At 55.3% G+C, this 23,199-nt stretch overlaps 3 protein-coding genes across 4 annotated transcripts; 2 read left to right on the top strand and 1 right to left on the bottom strand.

The window, feature by feature from the left end:
- The first annotated feature begins 375 nt into the window (after positions 1-375).
- On the top strand, positions 376-9,783 carry ESAM (endothelial cell adhesion molecule). The gene is made up of 7 exons (XM_022560337.2): positions 376-624; positions 4,045-4,241; positions 5,311-5,512; positions 5,680-5,835; positions 7,088-7,210; positions 7,495-7,621; positions 7,840-9,783. The coding sequence occupies exons 1-7, from the start codon at positions 555-557 to the stop codon at positions 8,153-8,155; spliced, it is 1,191 nt and encodes a 396-aa protein (XP_022416045.2). The 5' UTR covers positions 376-554; the 3' UTR covers positions 8,156-9,783.
- On the top strand, positions 9,782-14,593 carry VSIG2 (V-set and immunoglobulin domain containing 2). 2 transcript variants are annotated; one of them, XM_089915748.1, is made up of 7 exons: positions 9,782-9,857; positions 10,234-10,397; positions 10,980-11,187; positions 11,969-12,127; positions 13,099-13,218; positions 13,330-13,474; positions 14,407-14,593. In XM_089915748.1, the coding sequence occupies exons 1-7, from the start codon at positions 9,797-9,799 to the stop codon at positions 14,537-14,539; spliced, it is 990 nt and encodes a 329-aa protein (XP_089771874.1). In that variant the 5' UTR covers positions 9,782-9,796; the 3' UTR covers positions 14,540-14,593. The 2 variants fall into 2 exon arrangements, with proteins under 2 accessions (XP_089771874.1, XP_022416046.1); XM_022560338.3 differs by lacking the exon at positions 9,782-9,857 and having other exon boundaries at positions 10,052-10,397.
- NRGN (neurogranin) lies at positions 14,328-22,870 on the bottom strand. Its single transcript, XM_022560341.3, has 4 exons — positions 21,822-22,870; positions 16,282-16,508; positions 16,036-16,053; positions 14,328-15,629 (listed from the first exon to the last, which is right to left on the bottom strand). Exons 1-2 carry the CDS (start codon positions 21,834-21,836, stop codon positions 16,287-16,289), a joined length of 237 nt encoding a protein of 78 aa, XP_022416049.1. The 5' UTR covers positions 21,837-22,870; the 3' UTR covers positions 14,328-15,629; positions 16,036-16,053; positions 16,282-16,286.
- Between the last annotated feature and the right edge of the window lie 329 nt (positions 22,871-23,199).

The raw sequence follows: 23,199 nt of genomic DNA, 5'->3' as shown, positions 1-23,199 counted from the left end.
TGAGAACGCGTTACCCCCAAGCTCGGAGCCGGTTGGTCGGGCGGGAGCCCCGGCCGCTTAGGGTGTCGGGTACGGGTGGCCCCTGGACGTCGGATAATCCCCAAACCTCCCTTCCTTCCTGGCCCTCCTTCCTACCCCACTTAGCGGAGGGGGAAGGCTATGGCGTAGTCTGAGAGTTAGGGCTCTTCTCTTCTGCCCTTGCCCCCGGCCGGCTGTGAGGGCGCCACGACTCACCCGACCCCACCCTGCGTCCTGACCCGGTGGAGGCCGCGGGAGCCGGCCGTCGGAGCGCGAGGAGCGTCCCCCTGCGGCGGGTCACCCTCGAGCCCCGCCCGCGAGGACGGCGACCTCTCCGCCCCCTCGAATGCCCCGCCCCCAGTCCCCGTCGGTCCCCACCCCACCACCGGCACACGCACGCAGACTCTGGCCAGAGACGCCCTTGGTGTCAGTGGCCCGGCTCCCGCCTCCGCTCCGGCTGCCGTGCGGCCCCAGCACCTGTCGCTTGGTGTGTCCCGGAGCCGGCGACCCTGACTCCGTCGGGGCCAGGGAAGGCCATGGTTTCCCTGCCCGGGTCCCCTGCGACCAGCTTGCTGCGGTTTTTGTTCCTGGGGCTGACTACTCTCGGTGAGTGAAACCCTGGACCTGGAGGGGACATGAGATGGGAGAGATGGGGTGAATCCGACCCTGAGGGAGGTGGTTTTGGGCACTGATGAGGCACTGGGTGGGACAGGACTCCCGTCTCTGACTCTTTCCCTCCCCGCCCTTATACTTCCCCCCACGCAGGGCATCACTTGTGTCCCCGCTGCGTTGGGGAACAGCTCCCACTTTGGGTGCGGTGTGTTTGTGGTCGGGGAGAGGGTTAGGGCACTGCCTGGGGTGAGTTGTTGGAACCATTCCTCATCCCCACTCCCCACCTCCACCCAGCAGAGCCGGATGAGCTGAGCTGCTGGATGAGACACTGGCTAAAGAGCTTAAGGACTTAACTCCAGCCCCCCTCCCGACCTCCACCCCACCACAAACTGATGTGCAAGAGCCCCTGGGGAATTCCCTGGTTCCCGGGCTTGACACACGCACTTCACCTCAATTCCCCAGCCCAGATCCTCCCACTTGCCCCCTCCTCCTGCTTCCTGCCCTGGGAATCAAGGGAGGTGCCCCCAAAGCACGACCGTGAGGTCATTTGGGACACAGGAAATGGAGGAGGGCTTTGAATGCCTAGAGGAGCAGAATTGTGACCCCCCCCCCAAGAGGTCCACCACCCCCATTGGCTCCCAGAGCCAAAGGGACAAAGGAAATAGAGAAGAGGGCCTTTGAGTCAGAGAGGAAGGGCCCCTCCTTGGAGCAAGTGCTTGAGGAGTGTTTGAAGGGCTCCAGGAGCGCCCAGGAGCTGGGGTGGCCCAGTGCAATATCTGGGAGCAAAGGACCCACAGGAACTAAGCTCATTATAAGCTGTTTCACATGCTGCCTCCCAGGCTTTCTTGCCATCTTTCTTCAAGGATCCCGAATGAGGGTGAAGGGTGGGTTTGTCCAGGTCAGCTTTAACTCCTCATTTCTCTCAGGTTGGAAGTTGCCAGGGCAAGTAAGACTTGGAAAGATGTAGAGTGAAATTCAACCACAGTGATGGGGCCCACCTAACTTTTACCCGTGTCTCCTTTAGCCCAGTCTGTGCTGCAAGGGCGTTGGGGCATGAAGTATTAGGGTCCCCAGACGAAGTGGGGCTCAAGACCAGACCACCAGCCCCTTGGTGGGGCTGCTCCAGGATCCCTTGACTTCTCAGGCCCTCTGTCCCAGCTTCAACATCAACACCTCTTTCCCTTCTGTATTCTACCCCCAACTTCCCCATCCCCCTTCCTGCTGGGGATCTCTGAAGAAAGGGAGAAAAATTCAAGTTAGCAGCTAGGGTGTCTTAGGCAGCTCTCCGGCAACCCGTCCTCTTTCTGCCCTAACTCTGAGCCTCAGATTTCACACTGAAGACCCAGGCTTCAGCATCCCTACCCGGCCACCCCTGGGGGGCCACTGAGGGTTAAATGGCCCTCGGGATGGTCCGCACTTTGGGTGGCACAGGCTCTATTGGGCTCTGCCCGACAGGGTTCTCCGCCGAGGCCCTTCTGCTCCCTTGCTCCTCGGTGGCTCAGCGATGCTGCCCCTGGGGCGTGAGAAGCCCGCGGGGGGAGTTTCTCAGAGAAAGAGGGAGACTAAAAATAGTAGCCCTGGGGAGCAGGCCCATTTTCCTTCTCCTGTGCTCTAGCCTGCCCCACGCTCTGGTCTGGCATGACCAGACCAGAAGGGTCCCTTTCCTGGGCGGCTCCCGTCTCCTTCACTCAGACCCAACCACCCCCTTTGCCTCTCCCTGTGGCACCTGGGAGCAAAAAGGGCCGAAGAGTTGAGGGGCTTCTGCTCCAGCGGACACCCTGGACCAGGGCAGCGAAGCCTGGGGCCCTCTCCAGCTCCTAGCTGGCCTTTGCCCAGACCCCAATGTGTCCGCATTACTATTGATTTACCACCCCTCTACCTTTGGCAAAGTGACCTCGTAAATGCAGGACTTGAGGGAGGTCGCGGGGGGCCCAGGGAGGAGGCGGCTCATCCCTCTCCCGGGACCGCGGCCGCTTTCTGGCGGGAACTGTGTCTGGCCGCTGGGGGTGAGCGGCAGAAAGGCTGGGCCAGAGCCTGCACCACCCGTAGGCCTCTCCGCGTCCCAGCCGGCGGGCTGGTCCCGAGCGGGTGTCAGGCTCCTTGAGGCAGAGGTTGTTTTTGCCTGCAGAGCCTCCGGTCCAGCGGCGCCCTCCTCATTGTCTTCTGGCTTATCACCGGGCACAAGTTTCCTGCTTGGCCCACAGGGACCTGCCAGGAAATGGGGAGGGGGGGGCTAAGAAGGCCAAGGAATCGGGCTGGGGGTTCTGTAAAGACACGCAGCCAGGAAGCCACGGGGGCGGTGTGCATCCTGGCCGGATCCACTCCTGGGCCCTTAGAGGCCTTCAGCCGGTCTCTAGCAGGGTGGAAAGCCGGACCCGTGCGCGGCCGCTGTCCAAGCGGTGGCCCCTTGCTCACCACGTGGAGGTGGCATCTCAGACTCCAGGGCGGAGTGTTGAGGCCAAGGACTCAGGGCCTCAGTGAGAGCAGGGCTTAGGAACTAGGGCGGCCAACATCCTCAGGCCTGGCCACGGACAAGCCCAAGCTTATTCCCCCAAAGGGCTTTTGACTGGCTGCTCCGTTGCCTCTCCAAAGGGCAATAAGTGAGTGTTCCTGGGCGCCATGATGCAAGCTTTGATTCGACAGCCCCCTCCTTGAAACCAACACCCCAGGCCACCTCCTGAAGGTCAGTCACAGGCAGAGGCAAGCTCTGTACTTGATTGCTTTGTACTTGATTGTCAGGGGACCTTCATTCTCCTCTAGCTCTGCCAGGATTCCCTGCAACCCGCCCAGATCCCCTGGGCCCCAAAAGGGCCCTTGGGAACTTTCCTGGGGAAGCCCACGTGTGGGAACCTAGCGGGAGGCCGGGGAGCACGGGCAGTCACTGGGCCGGGTTAGCCGCTGGGCCACTCCGGCTTCCCTGGCTCGGAGTAGTTCAGAAGGAGCCGCGGAGTTAATCGGTAACCGATTAACCCTCCCACCCCCCTCCGCGCATCTGTTTGAGAACGCAGGAGATGGGAACGCTCTTGATCCCGACCGGCGCCTTTCCGCCCAGGAAAATTGGGGGAGCAAGTGGCCTACGTAGAGTGTAGATAAAAAGTATTAACTCTTCCCTTCCTCTTGGATGTCTTTCCCTTCTCGCTGGAAATCTCCCCTCCTCCTCTTGGTGCGCGGAAATCTGTGCCTCTGGGTACAAATAAATGCGTAGACACGGGTCCCTATCCCTGCTGCAAGCCAGCGGGCTGAGGTTGGGGAGAAGAAGCGCTGATGAAATTGACAATGGGATCCCAGGCCAGCGGGCCCTGGGCAGTCTTCGAGGCCTACGGTGGCGGGACCCCGCGAGGTTCGTCCTCTCCTGCCGCCGCGCTGAGCTGGGTCCTTGGGCTCCGCGCTCACCCTCCTCGCTCTCATCCCCAGCGTCCCCCTCGCGGGCCCAAGTGGAGCTGCACGTGCCCGCCGGCCTCACCAAGTTGCGTGCGGTAGAGGGAGCGGAAGTGGTGCTCCCGGCGTGGTACACCCTGCAAGGGGACCAAGCTTCGACCAAGCCCAAGCCTTGGGAGGTGCCCACCGTGATATGGTTCTTACTGGAAGGGAAGAATATGAATATGAGCCAGGTGAGGGAAATCGTCTCGGCCGGAGGCTCGCTACGCCGGAGGTGGGGCGGGGCCGGGGGCGGGGTGGGGAGCAGGGAAGAGCGGGCAACGGTGGGAGGGGTGGCCCGGGGATGGCTGATTCGAAGGAGTGTCAGGGAAAAGCAAGGTCCACCTCACCGGTTCAATTTTTGTTTTGATCTTGGAGGCTTCCCCAAAGAATTCTCCTTTTCCCAGGTTTCCCTAGAACTCGAGCACACCAAACACTGACAAGTGGAGAGGCGTTTTACTTTGCCGGGCAAGGGGGAAAGTGAGGATTGAGGGTATAGGAAACAGGAAGGGTTAGAGCATGTATCACACAACTTTTAAAAGTTGAGCATCTTCCTGTTTTCACATTATCTGTGCTTTGGACATTGTCACAGGCCGCTTCTCTTTCCAAATGATTATCTGTCCCGCGGCTCCCATATAACCTCCTTGAGAGGCAAGGGTACATGTCCTCCTACAATCTCTCACCTATCTTCCTTCCGGACATCAGACGAAGACTCAGAGGCAAATTTACCCAGAAGCCAAGGAGACGTCATTTTCAGAGCTGCTTATTTGCCGGACTCCTTGCAAGGTCCTAGAAAGTGTGTTCAGGAGGTCATTTGATAAGTAGGGGGTATGTATGAAAGAAACTTAGATTGCAGGGGTAGGGCATGGGCTTATACACTGGGGGGGTGGGGTGGGGATCTTCAAGAAAAAGAAAATTTAAAAGGATATTTTTTCTCTTGGCTCTACCCCTGCAGTCTAAGTTTCTTTCATACATTACCCCCTATTTACATTATCCCTCAACCATTTTACCACTTTCTAAACACCCCAAGTGGGAGATGAAGAGACAGCGCCCAGGGGAACAGGACCTGTTCTGGTGCAGAGCACCCGGGTTGGTGAGAGGGTAGCTAGAGAGACAGGGGTGAATGGAGAACTGGTAGAGGTTAGAGGGGGTGGTGCAGGTGAGGGGCATTTGAAGACCCCCAGTTTGGGGGAGGGGGAATAGCTGAGCCCTGGGCACAGAGCAGACAAGTAATAATGGGGAGGTGTGACGCCCGCCCACCAGGTGTTGGCGCACATCAGTGGGGTCACATCAAGCAAACCTGGAGCATCCCTGGTCTACCCCATGCCCTCCCGGAATGTGTCACTGCGGCTGCAGGACCTCCAGGAGAAAGACTCCGGACCCTACCTCTGTTCCGTGAACTTGCAAGACAGTCAAGGCACTGTTCGAGGTCACAGCAGCAAGACTTTAGAACTCAATGTGCTGGGTAAGTGAGAGGCACCCGTGGGAGGTCGGGCAGGTCTCTCCCCCAAGTGACTGAGTGTGAAGGTTGGGGGAGGGGCAAACAGAGTGATGGGGGTCCGTGTGTGGGAGCGGGGGAGGGGAGCCGCTGGCCCCCGGATGTGAGCTTTTAACCTGTCTCCCCTCCCCCAGTTCCTCCAGCTCCTCCATCCTGCCGCCTCCGGGGCGTGCCCCACGTGGGGACCAACGTGACCCTGAGCTGCCAGTCCCCAAGGAGTAAGCCCGCTGCCCAATACCAGTGGGTGCGGTCGCCCCCATCCTCCCAGGTCTTCTTTGCACCTGTTTTAGGTGAGGGAACTTCCGGAGACACTGAGAGTGTGGCTGGGGTAGAGGAAAGATGACGTACCAGAGGGGCCGGGGTGCCAGGGGAGGCAATGCTGAAAAGCACTGGCGGGGGTGGGGGGGCGGGGGAGGGGCTGGAGAAAGAGGCCCTGCCAGGTGTCGGCACGTGCTGCAGACTTAGGTTACTCAAGAGGCGCTGCGGCTAGAAGATCTGCATTCACTAGGTGTGTGACTTTGTGACTCTGTTTCCTCATCTGTAAAATGGGGATATCAATAACCCTGATTTGAACACACCAGCTATAAAAAACATTTGGGGGCAATTGGAACTTTTTTTTTTCAATTTGACTGAGATAATCGATGGAACAATTTTAAAATGGAGTACTAGATGCTCTTGGAGAATTAGTCTTAATTTATCATGTGTGGTAATGGTATTGTGGTTATGTAGGACACTGTCCTTCCTTATTTTTGGAGTTTCATGCTGAAGTATTTACTTTAAAATGTCTCAGAAGAAAGAGAAATGAAATAAGTATAGCAAAATGTTAGCAACTGTTGAATCTAGGTTGTGGGTATATGGATTTTTATTTCGTCCCTCTTTCTACTTTTCATTTGACCATTTTTATAATAAAAGTTTTAAAATTATTTTTACATAGAGCTTATCTCATAGGTTTGTTGTGAAACTTTTCTAAGTTAGTACATGTAAAGAACTTAGTCTTTGGTGCAGAGTAAGCAGCCAATAAACTTTAACTGTTAAAATCATTAGATTACTTCATATATTCCTTTCAACATAATCAAGTAGGTCGTATTACCCCCATTTTACAGATGAAGAAATTGGGACCCAGAGATAGCAGGTCACTTTCTTAAAGTCAATTGACCAGTCTTCCCAAGGAGAAGACTGGCCAATTCTGGATCCTAGGTTTTCTAATTCCTCACTCAGTGTCCTTTCTCTCTCACTGTCCGCCATTCAGAAATAAAAGTAAAAATTGGATTTTGGTTTTTCTGGGCATCACTTCCTCTTTAGCCTCCTTTCAGATACCACTTGGGGACACTGAGTGGTGGAAATGGAGAGAGGTATTGAGCCAGCAGTTAGGCAACTGGGAGCAGAACCCAGCACACTGGCTGTCACACCTTTCCCTTCCCTCAGGGAATGGATAGCCAGGGAGTCTGTCCCAGGGAGTCAAAGAGGACATTCCAGAGGAGGGGCAGGATGTTTTTTATGGGAAAGAGGATCCCTGGACTGACGGCTAAATTGTGTCCACAGATGCCATCCATGGGTCTTTAAACCTCAAAAACCTTTCCACTTCCATGTCTGGAGTGTATATCTGCAAGGCCCACAATGAGGTGGGCAGTGCCCAGTGCAATGTGACCCTGAAAGTGAGCACAGGTCAGTGAGGGGTAAGTGTGGTTAGGGAGAAGATTGGTCAATGGGGGGGTGGGGTGGGTTTGCAAGAGAGGGGAGGAGGCCTTTCATTATAACAGGACAAGGAGCTTGTCTTGGTCAAATGTTCATGCAGGTGCTTGGTCAGTGACCACTTTCTTCTTGACAGTCACCTTCTTCTTAACAAAGAGAGAAAATGTGTATGGTGGTGGTAGGGCAGTGGGGCAGTGGGGTTGGAAAGGGCCAGGGAATAAGCTGAGAGTCCCCCTCTGACGGCAAGGTTTTTCCAGGGCCTGAGGCTACGGTGGTTGCTGGAGCTGTCGTGGGCACCGTGGTTGGATTGGGGCTCCTGGTTGGGCTGGTCTTGTTGTACCAACGCCGGGGCAAGGCCCTAGAGGAGCCGGCCAACGATATCAAGTAAGTGTCCCTGGTCTCTGCCAAGATGAGGGCTCTCCTTGGGAATTCGGGCAGCTCTCATCTAACGGAAGGTTGGGCGGTGGCTGAACCATCCTTCCTGTGGGCAGATTTTAAGGAGAGTTGAAGAAGAGGGGAGGTGAGAGTAAGACAAAGCACGTGGGAACTCTCCCCCTTCCCCCTTCCGGCTTCTGACCTCTTATCGCTTCTTTGATGACTAGGGAGGACGCCATCGCTCCCAGGACCCTGCCCTGGCCCAAGGGCTCAGACACAATCTCCAAGAATGGGACCCTCTCCTCTGTTACCTCGGCACGAGCCCTTCGGCCACCCCAAGGCCCTCCCAGGCCTGGTGCATTGAGCCCCACACCCAGCCTCTCCAGTCAGGTCCTGCCCTCACCAAGGCTGCCCAGAACAGATGGGGCCCGCCCTCAGCCAATATCCCCCATCGCTGGGGGGGTCTCTTCCTCTGCTCTGAGCCGCATGGGTGCTGTCCCTGTGATGGTTCCCGCCCGGAGTCAGGCTGGGTCTCTGGTGTGATGGCCCAGCCACTCGCTGGCTGAGCGTCCGGCTTCTCCTTCCTACAGGGGTCACCCCTAGCACAGAGGCCTGAGCCTTGGGAGGGTGGCCGCCTTCCAGACCTCTGGTCCTCTGCCCCCACCTTTCTTTACTATGGGCAAACTGAGTCTCAGTTAAGACCCAAACTTCGAGGAGGTAGAAGAAGAGGACGTGGACCTAGGATTAGGAAGGCCCCCGCCCCGGGCTCCTTTAAGACTGCAGTGGGATGCCGCTGAGATTGCTACCTCCGCCTCTCACCCTCATCCCCCAGGGCCTGGTAGGGACCGCCAGTCAACCAGTCCTCCAGGCCCCCTTGGTCTGTACCCCGTCCCACCTAACCTCATCCTTCACTCCCCCTCCAGCTCCCAGCGTTAATATAACCTGTCCTGCTGGTTTGGTTGGGTTTTGTTGGGGCAGGGGATGAGGAAGATATTTTTTATACTAACTTGAAATGCATGGTTTTGTTTTGACTTTGCAAACTCCAATAAAGATGCGTTGTGTTTGTGTGGAAGGTGGGAGTCAAATCGCCTTTGCAAGCTTGGAGCCCCAGGAGCAGCTGAGTCTCACGATGATGCAAAAAGGGCCCTGCCCAAGCGGTGGGCCCAGAAGGGCTTCTCCGCACAGCCTCCAGCTTGGTTACCGGCTCGGGACAGCTCTCCTAGAGTCCTTAAAAGGGTCATTTGCTGTCAGGCAGTGGTGGAGAGGCACAAAGAGCTTGGGGCTGGGAGACCCTCACTCACTTTGAGCAGCAAGGGGATAAAATTGGTGACTCTCTGCGGGAGCTTGAGCGCTCACAGCTCAGGTGTGTGTGCGCTTATCTCCTGTTTCCTCCTCAAGAGCAGAGGAGAAGAACCTGGCTTCTGCTCCTCTCCCAGACCACTGAATCCTTACCCGTCTTTTTGCCCGTCCAGCAGTGAGCCCCCTCATACTGGGGGGGAGCCAGGCACAGGATGTGGTGGCGGTGTGTCCACCCCAGTCCTGCCACACCTTTTCCTACCAAGGGTAGGGGCTCCTCCAGACCTCAGTTTCTCTGCCCGTGAAATGGGGTGGCTCTGGGAGGAGGGAGGGCTTGTAGTTTCCACGGAGACTCCTGCCTCAACAAGTGGTGATAAAGGTGCCAAAGAAGGGATCTCAGAGGAGTAACTGGAAGAGGGGCTGAGGGGCTCAGAAGGAGCAAGACTCTGAAGGGGGTGGTAGGGCCTTGGCCTGGGGCTCGAGCTCACAGTGTGAGACCCCAAAGTGGTGACGTCATTTGCCAGCTCCCAGGTTATCAGAATGCCTCCCTCTTCCTCCTGGGTCACTCTTTCCCTACAGAGCACCAGTTCTGATCTCTCTCCTGTCCTGAAGTGCCCACCCCAGGCCCAGCCCTTTCCCCAGGGCCTGACTGCTTCAGAAATTGGGGGGAAGGGGACAAAAGAAGGGAGTAGGGCTAGAATGATTCCTGTACTGGGGCCTGGAGGAGGGAGGAGCACTTCCTTACCTGAGGGCCAGGCCTCTCCCCTTGTTTGCTCTGAGATAGCCAGTCTCGCTGGGGCCCGGCACCAGGAGGCTGCCCTGTGGGCACTCGCTACCTTCTCCCAGAGCCAGACACCCTGACGGACCAAGAGCCGTCAGGACGCGGCCATGGCCTGGCTCCAGGGGTCCTTCCTCTGCGGAGCGCTGCTGGGCTGGGTCTGCTTGAGTGGTAAGGAGGGGGCCAGCGGACGGCGGTGGGAGGGGGCGGGGCCAGAGCCCGGTAGAAGACGTCGAAGGCCGCTGGGAGGGTGGAGGACAGAGGAGGCCGCTGGGCCAGCAGATAAGTTGGGCCTCTCGGGAGGGTGTAACCACCACCCGACTTTTGTTTTCCTTTCCCCGACAAGCACACCCTCAGACCGGGCCCAGTCTTGGCCCTTTCAGTTCCTTCCACCCAAAGAGCCGGTGGTGTGTGGGCTCCTCCCTCCTGGAAACCTCAGGCTTCAGGAAGGGAGGGATGGAGCGGAGGGAGTTGAGCCCCAGGGGAAGAAGGGCACCCCGGCCGCGTCACCTGAGCGCTTCTCCCGCCGGCCTTTCAGCCACTGCAGCCCCCGGGCTGGCCGTGGAGGTGAAGGTGCCCACCGAGCCCCTGAGCGTGCCGGTGGGCAAGACCGCCGAGCTGACGTGCAGCTACAGCACGTCGGTGGGAGACAACTTCGCCCTGGAGTGGAGCTTCGTGCAGCCTGGGAGGCCCGTCTCCTCGTCCCAACCCGTGAGCTGAGGGCACCCGCGCGGAATGGGGGGCCCTCCTGCCTTTGGCGGGCTTGGCCAAGAGAGGCAGGAACAGGGGACCCACCCAGCGATGAGGGCGAGGGGGTCGGAGAGGGCGCATTTGTGGATCAGTATGCTTGGATGAAAAAGATCTTTCTAGATCTTCTTAGGAACGCAGTCTCCGTGAGGCTATATCACACATACAGCCCTGTGTATCCAGCCGCCTCCCCGAGTTCCTCCATGCAACCCCTGTACGTTAGTGCCGCTCCAGTGTCAGTTCATAAACCCACCAAGGCTAAGCTGTTGTGATTAAAAGCAGGATAAAAATGCTGCCGCCTCCGGGAATATTTGCTTCCCCTCCCCCCAGACTGAGAGCATGCTTAGCGGAAAGCAATGACTAGTTCTTTCAGCACCTGGGAAGGGATGGTATTTGGCGACAGATAGACCTCCCTGGTTCTGGCTACAGAGTATCAGCTTCCCTGGCGGCCATAAGGGAGGGGCTTCTAATCCCCGCGTTGAAGAAGGACTACAGAGTTGACACCAGGTGGCAAAAAGCACATATGTGTCTTCTGCTTCTCCCCAGATCCTGTACTTCACCAACGGCCAGCTGTATCCAACTGGTTCTAAGGCAGAGAGGGCCAGCCTGCTTCAGAACCCCCCCACAGGGGGAGTGGCCACCCTGAAACTGACTGATGTCCACCCCTCGGACACTGGAACCTACCTCTGCCATGTTAACAACCCGCCAGATTTCTACACCAATGGGTTGGGGTTAATCAACCTTACTGTGCTGGGTGAGGCAGGCTGGGGACCCACCAGCCACCCACATAACCTGAAAGATTGCACTGGCCCTGCTAAATCCTCCCCTATCCTGATTTCCAGCCCAAGGGCACAACTGCACTGGGGACCCCAAAGGAAAATGCCTCCTTCCCAAAGTCCTCCAATCCTACCCCTGCTCCACCCTCCACAAAGAACGCCTCCTCCCTCAGTCGCTCCCACAGATAGGGATCTGAGTCATGCCCCCAACAGCTCCATCTTTGGGGGAACCTCCCATTTGTAGCTAGGTTTCTGTCCCTCTCTAGGTCAGTAGCAGAGAGGGGGAGTGCCCATTAAAGGAAAAAGGGCCCCTGTCACTAAGCACTAACTTTGTGTTCAGAGCACCCATCTCACCCCAAACTAGAGCCTGCTTGGAGATGAGCAAACAGAATAAACTATTAAAGGGGCTGGAGATGTTTAGATGGAAAAGAGAAGACTTAGGAGGTGGTGTGTGACAGCTGCATTCAAATATCTGAAGGGCTGTCCCGGGGAGGAGAGTTTTTTTCATTTCTCTTTGTGGGCCCAGAGGGCAGGTATTGGGACCAACCGGGATATTATACTAACACAGATTTTGGTTCAACATGAAGAAGAATTTTCTAACAGTCAGAATTTCCAATAGTGGAAATCATTTCCTTGGGATGCAGTGGTATGTGAATAGAGGTGGACCGCTACATGGTAGGAGGTATTGAAGCAGGAAACCTAGCACTTCATGGGGGTGGGGTTAGAAGATGGCTAAGGTACTTCCTGTGATTTTTGCAGTGCCTCCCAATAGCCCCTCGTGCAGTCAGAGTGGTCAAACCTCCGTGGGGGCCTCTGCTGCATTGAGATGCAGCTCTTCCGAGGGAGCCCCCAGGCCAGTGTACAACTGGATCCGCCTTGGATCTTCTCCTACACCACCTCCCGGCAGCATGGTACAAGGTAAGGGCCCACACCACCTTCTTCAAGGAAGAAGGGACTCAGAACCTGGGCAAATCTGACCTCTAAACTCCACACGCCCACAGTACGAGTTCCAAGCTTGCAGGTATGAGACACACTGCTATACCTTTCCCCTGCTTCTTCCCTGGCTTCTGTTATTGTTCCCTCCTGTCTTCCTGTACAGTCTGTGGCTGCGTGGTCCCCGGAGCATTACTCAAGCTAAATGTACTTCTGATATCCTGGAAGAGAGTGGAAGGCAGGGGCATTCTATGATTCCCACTTGCCTATTTTGGGGGTCGGGATTCCTTTTAGATTTCTTGAGGGTCATGAATCATTTCCAAACTTCCTAGAGAGGAAGCCGAGGAAGAGTAGCATGGACTGGCTTGAATCATTTAGCCAGTTTCTTCAAGAAACCATGTGACTGTCTAAGAGCCTTGGCTTCCCAGCCTCCTTATGCTGGCTCCAGTGCCCTGGTTCTCCTCCCAGCCCCAGCAAGCCCCTTTATCAATCCGGAGAGCCCCCCAGATCACTTCCCAATGTGTGCTCTTCCTTCTAAAGGCAAGGTAAGAAGCAGCTTAGAAGAGCATTTGGGTCAGCTTAGAGCCACCCAGAGGGCACAGTTTCCAGCAATCAAGCCCTTTTCCCCCAACCAAGAACCTGACATCAGCCAGTAGACACCCCACCCCGATTCCACTGTGGTTTCTGAACCCTTCATGTGTGTGCTGTCTCCCCCTTCCCTGAAAAGGCAGCTGTGTAGTGTGGGAAGAGTGCAGAAGTTGCAGTGGTTTTGACACTTCCTCTCTGGGTCGCCTTGGACAATTACTTTCCTTCTCTGAGCCAGTTTTCCCACTAATAGAATGAGGTTAGTCCCTTCCTGACAGGATTATTGTAAGATGAAATGAAATATGCTTTTGTCATAGTATAGCTCACTGTGAGTTGAATGAATGATGGAACACTTCCTCTTTACCCTCTAGATGAGGTGTCCGGCCGGCTCATTCTCACCAATCTCTCCCTGGCTTCCTCGGGCACCTACCGCTGTGTGGCCACCAACCAGATGGGCAGCGCATCCTGTGAGCTGACCCTCTCTGTGACTGGTAGGGGATGCTGGGCAAAGGCTGGGCTGGCAGGCCTGGGTTGGGGGTCTGCATGACGCTATCTGAGGCACCAAGGAAGGTCTGCAGCTCTGAGGATCCTGTGTCTCCTAGAGCCTTCCAAAGGCCGAGTGGCCGGGGCTGTGATCGGGGTGCTGCTGGGCGTGCTCTTCCTGTCAGTTGCTGTGTTCTGCCTGATACGGTTCCAGAAAGACAGGAGGAAGAAGCCCAAGGAGACATATGGGGGTAGTGACCTACGGTGAGCAGGAGGGCTGAGGGCTGGTGCAGAGTGGGAAGAAAGGGCTTGGGTTAAGAGTTGGTGACTTCAGGGCTTCCCTGGTGGCGTAGTGGTTGAGAGTCCGCCTGCCGATGCAGGGGACACGGGTTCGTGCCCCAGTCCGGGAAGATCCCACATGTTGCGGAGCGGCTGGGCCCGTGAGCCATGGCCGCTGAGCCTGGGCGTCCGGAGCCTGTGCTCCGCAACGGGAGAGGCCACAACAGTGAGAGGCCCGTGTATCGCAAAAAAAAAAAAAAAAGAGTTGGTGATTTCAGCCCTCAAACTCTGACACCTTTGTTGGGGGGCGGTCAGGGCACGGGGTGCTGCTCAGCCCTGGGCTTTTGTGGTAGGAGTGGCAGTACAGCCCGTGTAGTTGAGCGTGTGAGCGAAGTGTGCAGGGCAGAGGGCTTGGTTCATGAGCTGCCCTCACCTCCTCACACTTAGAAGAATTTTTACTTTTCACTATTTAAGGCCTTTTATACACATCGACAGGATGTGGAGGCCAGTTGTTTGTCCTGAGCACCCAGCTGAGTTTCGTTCTTGTGTGGGGGGCAGTAAGGAAAGGAGGGGCAAAAGCCGCCTGTCCTCAACTTCAGCTGTCAGTCATGGGGTCCAGAATAGGGATCAGAGCAATATTTCTCCAAGTGTGGTCCTCAGATTACTCGAACAGAAGTCACCAAGAGCTTGTTAAACATGCAGATTCAAGCCACTTCCTATTCCTCCTGAAGCAGAATCTGTGTGTGTGTGTGTGTGTGTGTGTGTGTGTTGGGGTGATGGGGCCTGAAATCTTCATTTCAACCAAAGTTCCACCATGATTCCTATGCAGAGTGAAAATTAGAAGTCCCTGGGTTAGAGGATGATGGTGCTCTGAGGGATGCTTCCAGCCTTCACTAAGAATTGCTTATGTTTATCAGGGAGGATGCCACCGCACCTGGGATTTCTGAGCAAACTTCTGTGAGGGCCGATTCTAACAATGGGCTCCTGGAGAGGCCCCCGTCTGCCAGCACTGTGACGACCACCAAGTCTAAGCTCCCTATGCTTGTCTGATTTCTCTCCGGATCCCTGAGGGGGAATATCAAGAAGTAAAGCCTTTGGGTACCATATTGTCTCCTTCTTTCTGCCGGTATAGCCAATTCCTCTAGGCGGCCCAGAGGGTGTTACCGGTAAGGGAAGGAGCGGGCTTGAAGTCCCAGAGGGGATGCTGTAGGCGGGAAGTCTGGTTGGTTCCGAAGGTACGTTCTAACCCAGGTTCCTCTCCTCCCTTCCCCCTGTCCACCTCCACTTTTTGGTTCGGTCAAAGGAGATTGTTCAAAATTTCGAACGGTGGCCTTGTGCACCCAAACTCCCTCCCCCCGGCACCCTCTGAACACTTGGACATTCCTCTTTATTGTTCACATTCCAACCCAGCACGGTCACATGCACACACGGAGATAAAAACCCTCCCGGCCACAGCCCCAGGAGCCCGTGGGGGCGGGGCCGCGGAAGACTCCTCCTACCGAGCCTCCCCCACACTCGGCCTTTGCAGAAACAAGCAGAGAGCTGGAGAGGCGGCTCTCGGGGTGCGCTGGGGAGAGGGGAGGGCAGATTACAGGCAGGTGTGGGGTTGGGGTGTGAAATGGGGACTTCCGATCACAGCAAGGGGTATCCGACACCATAAAAACCCTCCTCCCCTATCCAAAGTTCTGGGACTAAGCTGGGACGTGAACAGCGCAGAGAGGCACGGCGCCCCCTTTAGCTGCGCAGAGATCGAAAGGACGTTTTTTTTGGAGTGTTTTTGGGCAACGCTTAGGGCGCCCTCCGCAGAGCGCGAAGGGAAGCGCACCGAGGCTGCGGAGGCAGAGCAGCATGCTGGGTGCGGGGAGAGGTGGGCGAGAAGCTAAAGAAGGAAGATTTGGGAGCGCGGAGGTTGGGGTTAGGGTCGAAGGGGGGGCAAATGGGGACCATACTAGACTGGAGAACTAACTAAAAGGGCACGGCCTTGGTGAGTCCTCGACGGAGTCTGCCTCGGTGAGGGAGTCTCTGAGGACGCAGAGAGGGCTCCTGAAGCTGGCAGGTTGGTGGGAAGGAGAGGATCACAAACACGGCAGGGAAGTCTCGTCACTGCGAAGGGGACGTGGCATCCATCTCTCTTCGGAAACTGAGGAGAGAGAAAGTCTGAGAACCTGCCCTCTCCCAGTACTTCCTCTCCCCTCTCCTTCCTGAACCAGGAACCAGGGCGGGGAGCACCAGGGAGCCCCGGTCACCCGGAACTGCCCACCCGGAGTCACTGAGCTGAAATGAGCCCGCGGCCGGTACGTGTGAGACGCTGGATGTTTATGGCCCCCGGCCGGGCTGGTCAAACGCGGGTGACTGGGTATCTGTCTCGGTCCAGGTGCGTCCCCGTCGCAGTCTCAGGCGTCTCCAAATGTCAGAAAGCCTGCAGGCGCAGGTGCATTTTCCCTGGCTGGGAGGAGGTGAGGGCGGGCGGAGGGAAGGGCTGGGGATTTGGGCCTTTCCTCCCACTCAGGGGTCCCACCCCGCTGCTTCGGAGTCCTATTCATTACCTTCGAAAATGCTCAGTTCTTTGGTCCGGGGCGGGGCAGCAGGCCGGGTGGAGAGAGAGAAACAGGTGAGCGCTCCAACCCGCGGCGTCCTCAGCCTCCTCCCACCCCCCGCACGTCTCAGATTTCTAGGTCCCCATTCTTGACTCCTTCCACACCCCTCTCCACCCCCCAGCCGCCCTTAGTCTTCCTTGCTCCTTCGGAGGAGGGGGTCCGGGGTCGGGAAGGAGAGCCTGCGGCCCGCCTCACCTGGCCTAGTCTCCGCTGGGGCCGCCGCCCGCGCCTCCCCGGGCGCCCCCAGCTCCGCCAGGACCCCCGGGGCCCGGGCCCTTCCGGCCGCGCTCTCCGCTCTTTATCTTCTTCCGCGCCATGTGGCCCCGGAAACTCGCCTGGATTTTGGCAGCGGCCGCGTTGGCACCCGGATCGTCCAGCGGGATGTCTAGAATGTCGTCGTCCGGCTTGGAGCAGGCGCTCTCCTGGGGGGTGGGGGGGGCGTCCTTGTGGGGTGACCGGGCCGAGGCCCCCCGAGGGTGGGGTAGGAGGAGAGTGTTGCGGGATTGAGACGAGGGCGACGCGGGAGTGGGAAGTGCAGAGAAGGGCTAAGGCAGGGCCTGTGTGTGTGTGTGTGTGTGTCTTCTGGGCAGCGGCAGGCAAAAAGGAAGGTTCAGGGTCAGGTGGACACAGTTGTGTTCCCGACTCAGGAAAGAGAAGTGCACGGTAGATGGGATACAAGACAGCCGGGTAGCCCTGAGTGAGCGAAGGCCCCTTGCCAGCAGCCGAGTTAGGGGAGCTGCCCAGCTGACCGGAGGGTGGGTTTGGAGGAGCACAGCAAACCACAGCAGGGACTCCTGGACGTGGCTGCCCTTCCCCCGTCCTCACAGGGTGCCTCCAGCTCAGAAGGGTCCCTTCTGAGTCCAGGATTCCCTGGGAGAGGGTTCAGAAAAATCAGCAGGCCAGTCCCTTCGCTAAGTAAAATCACACCAGAGCTCAAAGCTGGAGTTAGGGTGAAGATGGGGCTTACCCCTCAGCGACGCAGCCTCCCTCCACCCAGGGCTAGAGGCCAGAGACTGTTTTCCCATTGCCTCTCCATTTTGCACTGCTCCTCAGGATGTACTCAAACAGAAGAGAGGAGATGGTCTGGAAGAAGCTACAGAGAAAAGGCTTCACTCCAAAAAAGGACAAAAGGAAAAGAGCAGGAGCAAGAAGCCCTTTCCATGATGTGCTCAAGAGAAAGAAAAGAATTATGACAATAGCTACCATTTAAGCACTGCCCTGGTTCCCGGCACAGCATCACGGAGTTTTACAGATGTTATTTTATTTAGTCTTGGCAACAACTCTATGATGTACCTTTTATTGTTATCCCAGTTTACCCCTGATAAAACTGATTAGAGTGTGGAAACCATACCTGAGGTCATACCGGTAGTTATCAGTGGACCAAAGAGTCAATCCTTTGTATGTCAGAGTCCAGAGTATATTTTTAACCCCTACGCTGCAGGTAAGCAAAGGCATTCAAGAAAAGGAACCAAGCTCCACCACTTGCTAACTGAGTGGTCTTGGGCAATTTTTCTAAGCTTTTCCTAACTCAGTTCCTTCATCTGCAATCAGATAATAATATCTACCTCTGGGTTGTGGGGAAGAATAAACAATGTGATATGCAGAAAGCTTCTGGCATGATCTAGTTGGTCGATGAATGGTAGCTATTATGATTCCTTTAAATGATAGTGAGTTGATGTGAAAGAGCTCTTTTTGTAGGCTAAAGTGGTCGTATAAAAACAATTTCATAGGGATCAACCTAAAAATAATGAGACCCACCCACAGGCTCCAGGTTTCTGTTTCTCCAGCAGCCTGCCCTAGCTGAGAATAGAAAGGGTTAGGGAATTGATGGGACTGATTTCAGAGTCGAGGCTCTGGAACGGAGAGGGCCTCAGCACCCCCGCCCCCAGCCTGCCTCTCGCTTAGCGTTACTCACAGTGATGACGTGGGGTAGGAAGCAGAAGGGTACTGTGGAGTTAGAAGGGCATTTCTTCTTTGAACTGACCCTCTGGCTTCTAGGAATTTGCTTTTTTTTTTTTTTGCCTGAGGACTTCCACTGCTTTCCCTGTACTTTGCTTCTCCGCAGAGGTCTCACGAAGTAGTAGTAATTCAGTTCTATTCCTTTCCCCTCGCTCTATCGCCCGTCCGGTTCACAGAATTGGGATGGGTGTGCGTGGGGCCTCAGTGATCACTGCCCCAGCCCGGTCCTGTCCTAGGAGGCACAGATTTACATCCCAGATGCCCTAAGCCCAGGTTTACAAATGGCTTCCTCTCATATGGTTCCCAAGGCTGTCTTCATTTCCTGGGCTTCAGAGTTCCTCCGTTTGTGCTCAAGATGTCCACAATTGATTCAGCTTCGGTTAAAAGGAGTTATCAAGGGCCGGTGTGGTTGTGGAAGGGTCTGACACACTCTTTTTGTCTTTTCTGGGTCTAGTGCTCGCACCCCGACATCTTATCCCCCACTTAGAAACAGAAACAACCCTTTTTGGATCCTTGATTCTCAGAGCTCAAGCCTTTCTTGGGATGTCTCAGGGAATAGGGATGCTTCTTCTCAAAAGAGGACGATGATCAAGAAAACATTCCTGAGCCCCTCTCCTGGGCCAGCAGCTGTAGAGGTTGAGCGGAGGAAGGGGTACCTTCCCCCAAACATGCTAAGGCCCACCTGCGGTCACCACCCACCCCAGCTGGATCCAGGATGGAACAACAGACAGAGCCACCCTCAGCACGCTGCTCCTCCCCGGAATCAGCCCCCTCTCCCTCCAGCTGAATTCTCAGGGCAGAGCTGGAGGGACAGAAATGGAGGGACAGTAAAAGGAATCCGGGAAGGGTCATGGTGCCTGGGTTGGTGCCTTCCAAAGCCAAGATCTGGTGGTATGTGCCTGAGAGCTCTGCACGAATTGGGGGGTTTGTAGGAGGGGGAGGGGGAGGGGGACAAAGGTGGGCAAAACACGAGCCATGGCTTCTGGTCCCAAATGGTCCTATCACTTCACCTCTGAGGGTCTCAATATCTTCAGCCACAACTAGAACTTGGCCTAGATGAATAAAGTCTCCTTCAGCCCCCAAATCCTAAAAGCTTTAAGAACGATCCCTGCCTACTGCTTCTTATATGCTGGGCCCTGTGTTAAGCGCTTTGCACACATTACCTCATTTAATTCCCATTTTACAGGTAAAGACACATCCTCGGAGACATTTTGTAACTTACCCAAGGTCACAGAGCTGATAAATAGTGATGGGATTCAGAAACCTGTGCTGTTAACCACTACCTCAGGGCAGGTAATTATTCCTATGAGTTCAGCTGGACCAAGTCAACTAGACCAAGCAAAAAATGGGTCCAAAAAAATGTTTCTTTGCCTTTTTATATTAAGTGAATTCAGGAAAGTCAGATATAAAGTCAGACTATGTAAATTGGCAACTGATACATCTGAATCAACAGCTCTTGCTCTTATAAAAAAAAAAGCGGATCTGTTTTCTTCTTCTCATTTCTGTTTGAGCCTCCTTACAAAGGAGAAAGAAGAAAATAAAGCAGGACACCAGCAAGGACAGCCCCAGAATGGAAGGTGAAGAGGGACCGGTCCCCACCCCCGAGATGTGCTCTGCTCTCTATGCATGTCCCAGCTGCTTCCCAGCACTGAGCCCAGCCCTCCACAGAATGGGGTTGGGTAGGAAGATGCTCAGTGCCAGCCCTGCCCCTATGCTCTGCCCCGTTACCTCTTCTTGGCCACCACGCCACCCCCCCCCCCCACAGCCTGACAATGGTGCTGTCTCTTGCTCAGTTCTTTAGCCCTGCAGACCCAGGACAGGGCCTGAAAGGGGAAGGCTCCTGTGTAGAGAATGTGCTGGAGGAGGTGACCCAGGGTGCTGGGCCACTGGGATAATTGTGCATTTGCCTCTTCTGTGCTGTTTGGGTGGGCAGCTTCTCCTTTTTTTAGGGGACACTTATTCCAACCACGTCTACCAATCCCTCAGTATGGCCTTGTGGGCACCCAGGAGCATGGTCCAGGGCAGACCAGAGCCTACAGGCAGGGACACGACATCCTACTCTAATTAGTCCTGCAGGTACCAGGGGAGACAATTTACATTCCTTCCCTGGCTTCTTGGAGTCTTTGCTCTCTCACCTCCTTCCACTGACCATTCTTCCTACCTTCCCTTCCCCATCATTCTTACCATCTTGGCAGTATTTCCTCTCCCTTACATGTGTATCCAGATCCCACCATCCATTTATTTTCTCTGTTTTGTAAAATACTGCTGGGGGTGAGGAGCCCAGGAACCTCCATTAAGAGCCCATTCCTCCTTTCACAACCAAAAACTGCTTCCTGGGGAATAACAAACAGAGGAGAAAGCCTGGAAGAAAATATGTTATTAGAGCTTTCTCCAGGGGGTGGGATTGTAGATGATTGATATGTTTCTTTTTTATACTTTTCTTTAGTTTTTAAATTTTTTTGTTATGACCATATTACCTTTATAATGAGGAAATATAGTAAATGTTTACAGGAGAGGTTAAATTACAGCTATTGGAATCAGACAAGGCTAGTGTCCCACCTCCACACTTAGAAGCAGTGCCTCCTTGGGCAAATCATTTAATCTTTCTAAACATCAGTTTGCACATCTGTGAAATGGGGAAAATATCTACTCCACAGGGCTGTTGTGACGATTAAACATAAAATGTTAGGTATGTGGTAAGCGTTCACAAACTGACAACTATTATTTGTATTAATAAGAGTTAAACATCATAACAACAACCACTTGTCCCTAAGTTCTTTCTGCCTCTTGGTACCCAGACATAGGGAAGCCTCACCTCTTCTAAACTGGTCTATTCTTTCCTTCCAAACCTCACTTTTTTCCCTTTTCTAAGCAGGCAAAGTGATAACCTCTTGTATCATTAGCTGGGTTGACCAAATGGCTGAGAAGACAAGACTTTGGAGTAGGACTTTCTCCATATGTAGGGGCTAAAAAAAAAAAATTAATTAAAATATCAAATAAATGAACAAATAAATTGTATACATGCATGATCACTGCACTCCTCGACTGTGCCAGCAGCCTGGTCCTGTACCAGGCGCTTTCATACCAGAGTACTTTAACAGCAACCCGCTTTGGCATTAGGTCTCCGTGTGGGCGCTGACAAATTGCAGACACTTCCTTCCCTCGCCAGCAGGGCTCTCTCGCGGTCACTTCACCCAGCCCCCTCCAGGGCTAGAAGGCATTGGAGGTCTGGCCAGTCCCTCCCTAGAACCACGCGGACTAGGCTCTTTGCAACCCATCATCGCTACTAAGCTAACCAATAATAATTGACTATCTCACCGGCGCTGTACAGGGCGCGAGGGTCACGAGAGTCAACCTGTCAGCCCACCGACGGCGGTGGCAGTGGGATGGGGAATGGGGTGGGGTACGAAAGCCAGGGGAAAGGAGTCGCGGTAGCTTCGCTAGGCGACGGTTTCCAGCGTCACTCTGGGGGAAGTTCCTCTTCTCGTCTAACCTGCAGCTTCCCTGTTGCAGAGCCTTGCCGAGCTCCCAGACCAACCTAGACTGCCTGGCGGATGCGCGCTCAGACGCCCCCACGAGTTGAGGGACATTCTTCCTAGGGCTTTCAAGTCAGGCGGGCGCCTTCCACCACCCACCACCCACGTCTCAGCAGGCACCCTTCTTGCTGCTAGGTCTTCTGCACCCACTTCCATCCCTCACTCGCCCTCCAGGGGCTTCTCGGGTGCCCCTTCCCCCAGGCCAAGCTGAGTGCCCGTCCCCCAGACCCTCTAACTTACGGTGCAGCAGTCCATGCTGGTGTTGGGGGCCCTTGTCTGGGACGGAGGCTGGCGCAGGGTGTCGGTGCGGTGCCGGGTGGGGACTCGGGCAGTGGGGAGGCAGCCGACCGGGGCCAAACCAGCCGCTCAGCTCTCGGGTCCTCTCTCCCGCGCTCGGCCCTGCGGGAGAAAGTAACCTGAGTCCTGCGGTCGAGAAGCCAATCAGGAGAAGCCTTCGGCAGGGTGGGCGGGGAGATTGGAGGGGGACCACGCCCCCTCTCGGCTCCCTCCGGCTCGCTCCCCCTCCTGCCCCAACCCCTCTGCCTACACACTTCCATCCATTCCTCCTACACACCCCATCCTCCCAAACTCACCGCCCCTGCTGCCGAGGCGGCAGACTGCCAGGCAGATGTATGCTGGCGCAGGCAGAAGGAGGACCCCGACATCCCGGGCACGAATACACTCGCATCTGTGCACAGCACCCCTCCCACCCACATAGAGAAAAGCATGCACCCCTCACCCACCTCCCCACACTTCCACAAACTAGCTAGAGTCCCAAATATGGCTCCCTCTACCTTCCCTCCCCCTCAGTCCTCAAAGAAATGCCCCCTAAGACGTGCGGTTTAAAGGTATCGTCATCACTCTGCTGTGGAATGGAGAAGGTGGGCACACATAAACACAAAAGCTCACGCCTGAGCCCCACATGCCCATATATGATACTCCCCAGGCTCACTAAAACGTACATTTCTTCAACATTCAGACACTACAGACACAGCCTGCAAAAATAACTACATAAACCTTGTACACACACTGAGCAGATACATGCAGACTCCCTGCTATGTGCACACACACGCACACATATCCACAGGCAATCACACTACCTGAAATGTCTGCATTACATATCTATCTATCCATCCATCTATCTAAATGCCCTGCACTGAACAGACAAAATCATACATGCACAACACCCATTGTATGTATTTATATATGGATATGGACACTCTTCCTTCCCACTCACTGAACCACACTCTCCCTAACCTCTTAATCTACTGTTTCTGAATACGACAAAAACTGACCACTCTCACCCTTGCCCCTGGGAGGAAAAAAATACTCTCAACCCAGTATAGGGAAATATCAGAAGTCATCAGTTCTTTAGGCCCATGATGGAGGAAGGATGTGGGCTTTGTGAGAGGTCTGGGAAGGGGAGATAGGGGAGGAGCCTCGTGGAGGAGCAGCCTGCCACTTTCGTGGTTGCCAGCCTCCCCAAACCAGTCAGGGTACAAGAGCTGGCAGTGTGGCATGTTAGTGAAGAGAGTGGGCCACCTCTGAGAAAACTAGAAAGTCTTTCTCAGCTGAGGTCCCAGAGGAGGGAAGGAAGAAAGGAAGCCTGCCCTTCAGG

Source organism: Delphinapterus leucas, chromosome 7, assembly GCF_059928025.1.
Source record: "Delphinapterus leucas isolate spDelLeu-1000000601 "Yukka" chromosome 7, BTC_Dleu_Yukka2, whole genome shotgun sequence".
Lineage (NCBI taxonomy): Eukaryota > Metazoa > Chordata > Mammalia > Artiodactyla > Monodontidae > Delphinapterus > Delphinapterus leucas.
The sequence above is the reverse complement of the archived record's forward strand: the minus strand, read 5'-3'. Positions and strand labels throughout refer to the sequence as shown.